We start from the raw sequence: 13,104 nt of genomic DNA, 5'->3' as shown, positions 1-13,104 counted from the left end.
GTAAAGGGAACCCAAAAAGCCCCTCAATTATATATTGACCCATTTATCATTTCAATTTAATCAGAGAAGGCCTTGGACACAGATGGGATTATTTGTGACTGGGTGATTACAGTTTAATATGTTGTCTGTGTTTTAACTATTCCCAAATAATGATATTCCACTGTGAAACCTGAATATATATTTATTATTCAACAGCTTCTCAGGAGGATAAGCACAGGTGTCCATTGTTAAATTGTCAAATCCTAAATGTGCCTTTTGTGTTTGTGTGATGATTTCAGGATTCTAAGAGCCTCCACTCTGTAATATGTCAGACCTTCATATTCAGTTATTTATGGGCACTGGGCGGTAACCTGACCTGTTCTTATTGGGATGCCTTCGACACATTTATCAGAGAGCAGTTTGAAAACAACGACAATGTACAGGTACAGCAACAAAAAACAAATACAGAACAGCAGTTGTTTCACATGTCCTGTTGTAGTCCATTCATTCATTCATTCATTCACTTATCTTCTGATTCGGGAGTGTCCTGGGGGCGGAGCCTATCCCAGCCATCTAGGGGTGAAGACGAGGTTCACCTAGACGTGTCTCCAGTTCATCCCAGGGCTGACATATAGTGATGACCAACCAATCACTGTCTCATTCACACCTACGGGCGATTTAGATTAACCAATTACCCAATTAGCACATGTCTTTGGATGGTGGGAGGAGCCGGACAACTTGGAGAGAACCCACACAAACACGGGGAGGACATATGAACTCCACACAGTTAGGTCCGCCCCCTCGTTGTAGTCCAGCCAGTCCAAATCCTCTGCAAACCTTGGCCAGTTTTATCTGGGTAATTGTGTTATGTGTATTTTTTCTATTGGCCAAAGCAATTTGCTTGTAGTGGTGTAAGTGCTTTGAAAACATTAAGAAATATATTGTGGGATATATAGAACTTATTACAAGGGTAAATCACATTAAAGGATGAGCTGTGTTCTAAGGACACACAAGTCCATTTCATGATTGTACCTTTTGCAGAATTATGAAACACTGATTATAGGATGAAAGCAATGGTTTTTATAAGTAAAGAATGATGAAAAGATGAAGGAAGGTTGAGGCTCATGATATAAGTCAGTCACCTTAACAGGAAATGAAAATGTAATTGTTTGAGAGGGTTGTCTTAGTGGGCAGTAGAAGTAGATTTCTAACAGAAACAGAACACAGGAGACTCATAGCATAATTTATTTGTCTCAAGATGGACCAAGCAGATGTTTCCAACATTAACCTCGAACATACCACTTAAGGCTGTTCCAACAATACTCCTAAACCTTCCATATACTTTCACATCCATTAATGAGCTCATGTTACTGTTGACTTTATGATGCACTTTAGTAAATGTTCAAGTATTTCTCAGAAAAATTGTTTTTGTTTACATTTTTTATGTTCACTGTTTAGGTAGTAAAGCTAACCTCTGTGCACACACATAGATGCATATCAATAACAGGATTCAGGTGAACAAAGACAACATACACACAAATGTACGTGACATAGGGAAACATTCAGAACAATGCATGTGAGCAGCAGAGGGAGATTTACCTTCTAATGTCTGATTTTCAAGGGTTAGAGCAGTGGTTCCCAGTGTTTTTTGGCTCGTGACCCCACCTCACAAATTTCTGGAGACCCCAGACATTCAAAATAGAGATTTTTTTTTGGTTGCTAAAATTAATTTGTTTTTGATCATATAATAGTTTGCTATACTATGTTGGAAATAAACATTAATTTTAGAGAACATTAGACAACAGGCTATATAATGTATATTATTATGGATGGAGGTAGAAAAGCCAGGTGTTGATTACTGCACAAAATGAGAAATTTATTTTCCTTGGTCAGGATATGTACAGTCAGTCCAAGTTGGATTTTCAAGGCAGACAATTAATACTGAACAAACAATAACTCAAACTATGAATTATGAAAGAGCTGCAGCATCTGAAACCAACCACAATGAACATTTGAAAGATAAACAGTACCACAGTGCTTCAGTTTCATCTTCAGAGTTTGCCTTTTATATATTGTGATTGTCTCTCTCAACTTACCATATATTTTTTATTAGCAATTTAAAAAATTGTATCAACTACTAGAAATTTCAGGCAACCCCATTTGAATTCCAGGCGACCCCATGTGGGGTCCCGACCCCAAGGCTGAAAAACACTGGGTTAGAGTTAGAGTTAGGATAAAGTAGTAGTAGGGTTTCAGTAGGGTTTAGGGTTTCTTTAAAATATGAGTGCATGCTTACAAGTATGGCGATTGATGTGTGTCTATTTGTGTTGTTGTGCAGCTTTCAAAGCAACGGAGCTTGTGGAGTCTGTATATGAATTTTAAACAAAAGCAGCTGCAACCATGGAAGATGATAATTCCATCATTTCAATACAACCGAGAGCAGCCCTTTATTGAGACGTTGGTCCCAACCACAGACACGGTCCGCTATGGATACCTTATGGAAAAACTATTGTCTGTGCAGCGCTCTGTCCTATTCACTGGTGACACTGGTGTGGGGAAGGTAAGGATTCACAAGTGGAATAGAGGCACAAATAGCACAGGGATCATCTGTACATAACAAATTATAAGAGAGTAATGATGTGTATGATTGTCCCTGGTTCCATCCTTTAGAGAAGGAATACTGGTGTTTCATTTAGAATGTCACTGACCCATCATAGCTTCAACTTTAATACTCTGAGCCATGATTTTAATACTGCAAAGCATTTGTAGAACTAGATGGACCAGAAGTGTGTGTTTTTTGTGTTATTAACCCTTTCATTCATGGCATCACAGCAGTGGACAGTTATTCAGTCTTTAATTAAAGCTACATTATTTGTAGTACTTTAGGTGGGCCTTTTAGGTCAATCAAGTCCCACACCTCCAGATTTATGAACAGCCTCTTCCCCTGGGCCGTGTGGGCTGTAAACACACACCAAATATGCAGTAACTACTCAGGGAGCATGTGCATCATGTCTGACACATGTATGTTTACATTGTTATTTTTGCACATTTTTTATACTTCCTTTATATTTTTTAAATTTTACCCTTTTATACAGTGTATCTCAGATTTGCACATTACTATTGCACAGAATTTTATATCTTTTTGATACATGTCTGTATTTTATTGTGTTGTTATTTTTAGACAGAGACCACCTGCAACTTTGTTTCACAAGCTTGACAATAATTATTTTCTATTGTATTGTATTGTGTTCTGTTCTATTCTATTCTATTCTATTCTATTCTATTCTATTCTATTCTAATGACTCCAACTCTTAATTGTTGTCCTGTTGTTTTTTTGTTATGTTCACATGTGACACTGTTGGACAAATAAAGTCTTACGTTAACTTTTCCTGGTATACTAAAGAAATAAGATATTGAAGAAATCCAGTTGGGTCAAAAATACCACTAGTTTATTAACAAGTCATTCATGAAAATGCTAAAAATGTTTGGTCTTCCCAGAGGAAGTGGCACCATCCCCTCTCTGTCCACACATGGTTCTTTTCTCCTGGAGCTCAAAGAACATGTTGATGGTCCAGTTCACCATGCCCTGGATGCTCAGATTAACCATCTCCCATCAGTTGAAGAGAGCCTGATACCAGGATCTGATAGATGAAGCTCTCACTAAGAATTGACAAGTGACTTTGTTTCCCATTGAAGTCAGCTGTTGTGGTTTCCACGCATTATCAGTTCATGATTTCTTACAAAAGATCAGCCTCGGTTCTAAACAGCTGAAGGAAGTCATTGGGTGGATGAGCTCCAGGTGGTTATGGCTGACCACAGATGGAACCCTTCTGCAGGTGAAAGCTGAACCTGTGTCTGCTGCCCCACTCACACCAGGTGTACAGGTTAAAGGTCAAACACCTGTGACCCTGACACACCTGCTGAATATGCACAGGAGTCTCTAACTGTGTATGTGGTCTGGTCTACCACCGAACCAGGAAAACAGCCAGAAACGCTGCATTCATGGTGGTCCTGCAGTCTCTGCCTGCAGCATCACAGATGTTTATTTCACTGTGTGTGTGTGTGTGTGTGTGTGTGTGTGTGTGTGTGTGTGTGTGTGTCTTACAGTCAGTGGTGGCTCGGGGCCTTCTTAACAGTATCCAGGAAAAGGCAGAATACCTTCCAGCCTTTATCAACTTCTCTGCTCAGACCTCCTCCACCTGCGTTCAAGAGATCATTGAGTCCAAACTGGAGAAAAAGAGGAAGAATGTTCTTGGTAGGAGAAAAAAACACCAATATGTCTAAACACACTAATGATCACCACACAACCTGAGTTAACAGCAGGAGACAGCAACTTTGGTTATTGTCTGCATTCACCATGGCATCATTTCAGTCAGACTATGTAACATTTTTTGATGTTGCTGAACCTAGACCCAACCAAACGAACCAATCCCAGATCATAATACTGTCACCACATCCTGTGACTGTAGGCATTATTCATGATGGGTAATCACTGCCTCCACAGGCTTGTCCTGTAGGCACTAGGCATGATGGGGAATCCGTTCATCCAGCTCTGGACCAGGGTCATTGTGGATTCATCCGACCATATGACCTTTATCCATTCAACTCAGTCCAGTCTTTATGCTTCTGTCAAACTGATGATCTTTAAGGAATGAGAAGTTACTGCATCACTTAGAGTTAAAGAAGTTCTTATAGCTCAATATTAATCACTCTAGTAATTATCCAATGGAAGGATCAGAACTATTAGCTGAGTTAAATCTGAATGGCAACTGTTTTTGTTTTTTTGTTCTCATCAGGCTGTGTATATTAGTTGTTAGAGTGGTTCACCCTTTTCTTTGTCTATCCTCTGCCCCGTCACAGGTGCCCCTGGTAACAAGAAATTAGTGGTTTTTGTGGACGACATGAATATGCCCAAGCTGGACACGTACGGCTCTCAGCCTCCTATAGAACTCCTTCGTCAGTTCCAGGATTTTTCGGGCTTTTATGACAGAACCAAGTTCTTCTGGAAGGAGATCCAGGTGCTAATGTGCACCAATAACATGTTTATATTGTGTGCATAAATAGAACTTTTAGTGCATGAAACTAGGTAAATGACTGGTGTCCTGTGTCATTGTTAAGTTTAATTTTGTCTAACAGTACTGTAAACAAATCTAGTCCAACTGTTTTCTTCTACAATCAGCCTTTGTGCAAAGCTAGACTAAACAGTTGGTGGGATTTTCTGGCATGAAATGAGTACGTGTTAATGTTCTGGAGACATATTTGTATTCTGCACAGATAGAAAATTTCCCAAATCCAACTGGTCTTAAATATCCAGACACAGACACAGTAAGCAGTGGTACTTTGTACTGCATATGTTATAGGTGTGTGAGTTACAGATACACATTATAAAGGAAACTCAAATGTCTACAAAATATATGAGATAGGGACACATACAGGACATGCATCCTACAAATAACTGAATTATCAGTATTTTAAATGCAATTATGGAAAAAGAATGAGTAATGAATGTCATAATCATTTACTGACCAGTTGTATACTATGTAACTGCTGACCAGTTACATAGTATATTTCTATTTTTGTTTTGTTTTTCATTTTTACCCTTCCATTACTTTAACCATCCTCCCTTTTTGTGTAACAATTATTCAGTTCAGTTCAGTTATTTAAGTATCACAGTGCCTTATATTAAGATTAGGACCAATAAAAAAACAGCCAGCATGTGTTTTTTTTTACCAATTCTTCTTCTTCTTTTTCTTCTTCTTCTTCTTCTTCTTCTTCTTCTTCTTCTTCTTCGTATTATTATTTTTAGTAGTAGTAGTAGTACTTTAACTCAGACCATACAAACAACATACGCAACAAAAGTAGTTCTTGGTATTTGAAATGAAATCAATGCAGACTAGAGAAAAGAGTTTTTGCACTTCTGTTGATCTCTACATCTATTGTGATTATTATCCTTTTGTGTTGTTTTTTTCTCTCTTTAAGGGAATGACCATTGCAGCAGCATGCTGTCCTCCAGGAGGTGGGTGCAACCCTGTAACTCCTCGATTCATCCGCCACTTCAGCATGCTGTGTCTGCCGACACCTTCAGAGCAAAGCCTTAAACAGATCTTCCAGGTCAGGAGAAATGCATACATACACGTATACACACCTTAGAGCAGTGGTTCCCAACCTGGGAGCAGCATCGTAACAGCGGGGTATGGCTAGGCTAATGTTAGCTGCTGTGTACCACATGGCAACAACAATCAAAATAAAAACAAGTAAGTATGTTGAGGTTTATCTGTCCCTCAGCTACACCAGTACAATGGTGGGTAATGAAGAGAGTCCACAGTGTGTGTCTGAAAATAGACTGGGACAGCATGAACCCAAACAAACTGATGCCACTGCACATCATAAAACACAAAGACAAGTCTGTTGATGATAAAAATCATATCTCACAGGAAAACTGGGGCTGTGGAAGCAGGGAGTAAAATAAGAGAATATAGACTCATAGAAAAACCTAAGTTCATTTTCTGAGGTCAACAACATGCAGAAGATCTGCAGCACAAAGCAAGTCCACACCAGTCACTGAAGAGTAAAAAGAAGCAAAGTCTTCTTTACATTTGTGTTTATTCTCATAAGGGGTTTCTGTTAAGACAAAACCTGGTGAAAGTGAAAGTTCATATATATATATATATATATATATATATATATATAAACTACAAATTTGTCTGTAAAGAAAATGCATTATAGAGTGTTTAGGTGGGTGCATGGGTTTATGTGGGTACATGAATTTATGTGGGTGCATGAGTCTAGGTGGGTGCATATGTTTATGTGGGTGCCTGGGGGGGAGTTGAAATTGTACTAACAAAAGACGGGCTCCTCTGAAAAGGTTTGGGAACCAATACATTAGAGCATAAGGAATACTGCCCTAACTGAGCTGTCACAATATTAAACCCATATTCAGAAGCACAGTAATGCTACACAAAAACCTGCTTTGCCATCCTTCTTCCAGGCCATTTTGAGTGGTTTCCTCAGCGACTTTTCTGAGGCGGTGAAAGACTGTTCTGGGCAGATTGTGGATGCAGCTGTGGAGATCTACAACCGTTTGAGTGTGGATTTGCTTCCCACTCCAGCAAAGTCCCACTATGTCTTCAATCTCAGGGACCTCTCAAAATGTGTCCAAGGTGAGCTGTGACAATATGAACTTAGATGAACACACTACATATACATTTAGCTCCGTGGACACACCAGGCTCTGCAGAGGACAGATGGAACTGTCATGACCTCTAGATCTGAGACAGTGCAGTACTACAGCACAGCCACTGGATGGTGGAGTGGAGATGTTGAATATTATGGGGTTTCATAAATGTTCAGGATAAATAGATAAAGAGGATAAAAAGGTGCAATGTAACCTCACACCTATCATCTCTGGTATCTTTGGGAACTGCTGTATTGAACAAAGACCAGATTTGTTTAGCAGACACAGCGATTGGCCCAAGAGCACAAAGGAAACTTCAGCCTCACTGAAAGAAACTGACAGATCTATGTCTAAACCTTCATACCTCCTCAGTATGGGTAGGGCTGTGAAGTATGTCCTCTAGCCATAATGCCATGTGCTCAGTAGAAAACCACTGTGGAGGTCATCCTTTCATATGCATCTCAGTGTGGTTTGGTGGGAGTAAAGCAGCAGACATGGGTTCTGCAGAGGGTCATCAACACTGGCCTAAAAACCACCGGCTGCCCCCCGCCCAGCCTGGACGACATCACTAACCCTCACTACCACAGGAGAGCTAGCAAAATTATCAAAGACATTATCTCACCCCAGTCATCATCTGTTTGACCTGTTGTCCTCTGGTAGACGCTGCAGGTCCCTCAGAGACAGATGATGTTCAGAAACACCACAGTAAGAACGCTGGTGTTTCTTCCTGTACAATCACTTCCCTCAAAGTATCCTCAAAAATCACTTCCATTAATGTGCAATAACCCTGCCAAATGTGATTTATGTGCAATAAGTCATGTAATAATCCTCTGTTCTTACAATAACAATACAATATTTATTAAATATTTATTCAAATACAAATGCACTATTTTTTGTGGGCTTTCATAGATATATAGACTGTTAATATAGCAAATATTCATAGATGTACATACTGTTAATACACTGGTAATACTGGTAATATTGTAAATACTGTGTCTGTTGGTATTGTATGTCTATTTTATTTATTCTACTTTTAGTTCTATTCTTATTTTGAAATTTTATGTTTTATTTTCTTATTTACTTTTAGTATTTTAGTAATTTTATACTTGCTCTATTCTTATTTTCTGACACATTGTTTTTTATTCATATTGTCAGCACTCATTCATTGTATACACAATGACACTAAAGGCTATTCTATTCTATTCTATTCTATTCTATATATTCATGTGTTGTGTTATGTGTATCGTTGCCTTCTCGGTCTTCTTTTGATGTCCTTCTTCATTCTTTTAGTGAAAACAGTGGATTTTTTAACATTAATTATTTGTGCACTATGTGTTCTTTGATGTGTAATAAAGTAAATTTATTCCGTTTGTACTTCCAAATATGCAGGTATACTCCAATGTGAACCCACTCAAGTCAGAGAAAAGATCCAGATCTTCCGTCTTTTCTGGCATGAATGTCAGCGAGTTTTTCATGATCGACTTATCAACAACCAAGACAAGTCATATTTCCACACCATCGTCTGTGAGACAGCCAGTAAGAGTTGATTTACACACACACCTGTCTGTGTATTATATATTATATACATATTATACAACACTTTCATTCTTTTTCATCTGACTTTCTTTCTTCCAGGTAAATATTTTGGAATATATTTGGAACCCACATACTTTGTGAGTCAGCCCATCATATTTGGAGACTTCATCAAGGTTTGGTCGAACACATTTAACAACTGTACTTGATTATACTTGTGAATATGGACATATTCAGTATTCATCTAATCCTTTATTTTTGTATGTTTATAGGTGGAAGCAGACAAAGATGAGCGTCTGTATGAGGATCTGACAGACATGGATCAAATCCAGGCTGTTCTTCAGCACTACCTCGATGACTACAACATGACCTTCTCCAAGGAGACCAAGCTGGTCTTCTTCCAGGATGCCATTGAGCATGTGTCCAGGTGTGTCCATGCGAATGTACATGAACAAACTGGGAGGTTTTCCTTCAGGTGACTGCGTAGTTGGTGACTGATTGCTTTTAGCAGTAGATGATGTAACCTGTGAAAGTAAAGTTTTACTTCCAGAGAAGCTAGACCAGTTATTGTTTGATCTTTTATTTTCTGTTTTAAAAGATACAGTGAACCTCTGTTTACTTGTTTTTATAGTTGTCTTTTAGGGCATTGTACCTCATTATATGACTGTCAGCAGTTAGGGATATAGTACCCACAATCACACTCTCAAAAATAGAGGGTATAGACCAGAGGTTGCCCTCGACATTTTTCTTGTCCATCATTTTTACGGACAGGGTCGTAAAAATTCCGTCATAACATATTATTATCCGTCATTTAAAATTTTTATTTTTTAATGATAATGAGATGTATTTAGTAGTATTTAATGTTCAAAAACATCTCGATGCAGCAACTGTAGTTGCTGCTGGCTGATAAACCAACGTGATATTATGACTCGCATAATTCTATACACCACTTTTAATTGGTGTGTTATCTGTAGACATTATAAGCTTTCCTTGTGTATGTTCATGTAGTGTCAAATACCATGCACTGAGGGTTAGGGTTCGGGTTATGTGAACCAGAGATCTCGGCACAAATTGACATGACATCAAATAACACATGAAAGGTAGAAAATACGTACATATAGCACACAAAATGCCATAAGAACTGGCGTATTCCTTGCTTGTCAGTCATCCTTCACCACATCAGTCCCTCTTTTTTCACTACGTTTATCAATGCCATCCCATTTACTGGGCTTTTAAAATAACTAAGGAGACTCAGCTGTCTTCACATTTTGCGCTAGCAAAGTAGCATCTAATTTTGGCTAAAGTCAGCTAAACAACAAGACAAGACTTGACACTGACTGATTAATATGCACACTGGCACCAACTGGACAGGGGGTGTACTACAGGGGAACTAACTGTGAGTCATTTGACTGAAGCACTGCTGTTGTATTCAGCGTAGTTGTGAACAGTGGCACTGTTGGGTTCTATACAGGTAGGATGCTGTTACAGAATGTTTGATGACTTGTTGAGAGACAGACAGACCAGTGATCCTGCGAGCAGTTCTGTTCACACTGTTGTGTGAAAACTTTCTTTGATAGATTACCCTCAGTATTTTAATCTGTCAAAATGACAGACGGCCTTCAGAATTTTCCGTCATTTAAAAAAAAAAAATCAGTCAATGACGGAATATTTTCAGTTAATGCGACCTCTGGTATAGACATGACCTTTCCAGAGCCTCAGTAGGTACATTCACAGCATGTCAGACACAAAGACAATACAAAAGACAAGCAATTCACTGGAAATTCACTTACAGCTTGTTTTTAGAGGAAACTAAATCCTTCTTAGTTGAGTGCAGCTGTGTATGTAAGTGTGTTCAGATTTGACAGACATTCGACGCTGTTGACCACAATATCGTGTTAGCCAAACTCTGAAAAAGCCATCAAGTGAATGAAGTCGTATTTAACCAACAGACAACAGTGTGTGGTGGTCAACAGTGTTAAACTGACACACTTTAAGTGTCCATTAGGGGTCCCGCAAGGTTCCATACTTGAACCAATATAATTTTCTATGTAAATCAATGACTCACCAAAACCATGCAGAAACATTTATATACAAATGTACGCAGATGATGCTGTAATATTTATACATGCCAAAAACAGAGATCGCATCCACATTCTCAGATCAGCAACAACGCAGATCCACAACTGACTTAGTAAATCATGTCTATTACATAATCTTTACCAAATAATTGGTAAAGATTACAAACTCAAACATATTTCTGAAAGGGGAAGAGCATTGGTCAAGGATTATTCTGATCTTAGACTATATTTCTGTTGATATGAATTGTTTTATTATTTGTAACCTGCCAATAGACGACAAATGCAATTTAGCAGTAATGCTGAATCTATCATATTTGCATTAGTATCATATACTATTTTCATAAATGTGCAGTGTCCATTCCACATAAATCAGTAAAATGAATAAACTTAAGGCAGCAGTGTTGTAGTAATATAATACCAGAGATCATATTTGGTTTGGAAACTAATGTCATTGTCGACTCTCCATACAAAAAATGGTGATGTAAATATCTATATTTGTACAAACTTTAACAGATTCCCTACTGCTTTATATCTAGGATTGCCCGTATGATTCGGCAAGAAAGAGGAAATGCCCTGCTGGTGGGGGTGGGAGGCACAGGAAAGCAGTCTCTGACTCGGCTAGCGGCCCATATGTGTGGGTATCGCTGCTTTGAGATCGAACTGACTCGAGGCTACAGTTATGACAGCTTCCATGACGACCTCAGGAGGCTTTACAAGATGGCTGGTGTGGAGGGCAAAGATATGGTCTTCCTTTTTACAGATACTCAGGTACTAAAGAGGGAGTGTTTAAGGTTGAAGTAAAAGGAGAAGACATGGGCTTCTGACACATCCAACCATACTTAGCCTCATCTACCTGCACTTGCATTTGTAGATTGTGGTGGAGGACTTTTTGGAAGATATCAACAACATGCTGAACTCTGGTGAGGTGCCAAACCTTTTTGAAAAAGATGAACTGGAGCAAGTCCTAGTGGCCATGCGCCCTAAAGCAAAAGAGGCTGGAATCAGTGAAGAGAACAGAGATGAGGTATGCACAGTCATAAAACACACTGTACACACACGAAAGACTGCATGTTCCACAATATGATCAAGTTTGTTCGCAAATGATGTGTTCTGGAGCAACACGATGGTACAGTGGTTAACACTGGTGGTGCAGTGGTTAACACCAGTGGTGCAGTGGTTAGCATTGGTGGTGCAGTGGTTAACACCAGTGGTGCAGTGGTTAACACTGATGGGGCAGTGGTTAACACTGTCGCCTCACAGTAAGAAGGTCTTGGGTTAGATTCCAACCTGGGGTGGGGCTGTGTGCTGAAGAACACTGAAGCAGGACCATGCTTACAGTGTTCCACACTTATTTTTTATCCAAAATGTTTAAGCCGATTTGCGGCTGCAAACTTGTTTATTTCATTTATAGCTTCATTTGGCTTGTGTTTTAATCGTTTGGAAAAATGGAGTGAAAGAAGATAAGCTACGAGACGAGGACGTCCCTTAGCTGAATACACTCTTCCCTGTGTTTAAAGTTGACCTTCTGATCACATTCAGCTTAAACCAAGCCAAATGTATTGGTCATTGCAGCCATGTGTCTGTCCATCTGAATAGGCTAAAGATGGTATTCATCAAATACCATCTAAAGACCCTGGACCATGTCAAATGTTTTTGCCAAATGCACTCTAAAGAAATTCAGCAGGACATGGACTCAGCGACTTGAAACCAAGCCTCATTTGAATACATTTTCAGGAACTTTGAAGAGTGGTGGAAACACAAAGCACACTGATTAGCAGGAATTCTTTTACCCACATAAAAGTTCCTGGTAATAAAACTTCCTGTGAATCTGGTGGAAAAGGGTCTGTTGTCCCCAAATGAGCTCTAAGCCTCACAGCTTTACTTTGTGTCCTTTTTTTCTTCTTGGTGAGACCAAACATCTAGATATTATAGAGTTTTCTTGTCTTTTTTTCTGTGTGGTCATACTTCCAGGTGTTCCAGTATTTCATCTCTTATGTTCGGGAGAAACTGCACATTGTGTTGTGCATGAGTCCTGTGGGCGATGCCTTCAGGTCCCGCTGTCGCATGTTCCCGTCATTGGTCAACTGCTGCACTATTGACTGGTTTGTACAGGTAACTTCACATGGGGAGTCCTTATTATTATTATTATTATTATTATTATTATTATTCCAGACACGTACAATTACTCAGTTTGGCTTTTAGGTGTGAAAGTAAAGGTGCCGGTTGTATAGTTACTGCGTTTAGGGAAAAAAGAACAATATATAATTATGCTGATGAGCTTTCAAGCACAAATATATACTTGTAAAACTGGTGAAGCAGATTTATAGTTCATTAGGTCGTG

General features: G+C 39.0%; 1 protein-coding gene across 1 annotated transcript in view; it reads left to right on the top strand.

Annotated features, from left to right (window-relative positions):
* dnah6 (dynein, axonemal, heavy chain 6) overlaps positions 1-13,104 on the top strand; it is a 121,574-nt gene that overhangs the window by 85,805 nt on the left and 22,665 nt on the right. The window contains 12 exon segments of the mRNA XM_030144237.1: positions 279-422; positions 2,318-2,539; positions 4,087-4,234; positions 4,840-4,997; positions 5,959-6,090; positions 6,968-7,139; positions 8,542-8,688; positions 8,788-8,861; positions 8,958-9,112; positions 11,300-11,531; positions 11,635-11,787; positions 12,735-12,875. Coding sequence (XP_030000097.1) covers positions 279-422; positions 2,318-2,539; positions 4,087-4,234; positions 4,840-4,997; positions 5,959-6,090; positions 6,968-7,139; positions 8,542-8,688; positions 8,788-8,861; positions 8,958-9,112; positions 11,300-11,531; positions 11,635-11,787; positions 12,735-12,875 — 1,878 coding nt within the window.

The sequence above is a fragment of the Sphaeramia orbicularis genome, chromosome 9 (genome assembly GCF_902148855.1).
Source record: "Sphaeramia orbicularis chromosome 9, fSphaOr1.1, whole genome shotgun sequence".
NCBI classification, from domain to species: domain Eukaryota; kingdom Metazoa; phylum Chordata; class Actinopteri; order Kurtiformes; family Apogonidae; genus Sphaeramia; species Sphaeramia orbicularis.
The sequence above is the reverse complement of the archived record's forward strand: the minus strand, read 5'-3'. Positions and strand labels throughout refer to the sequence as shown.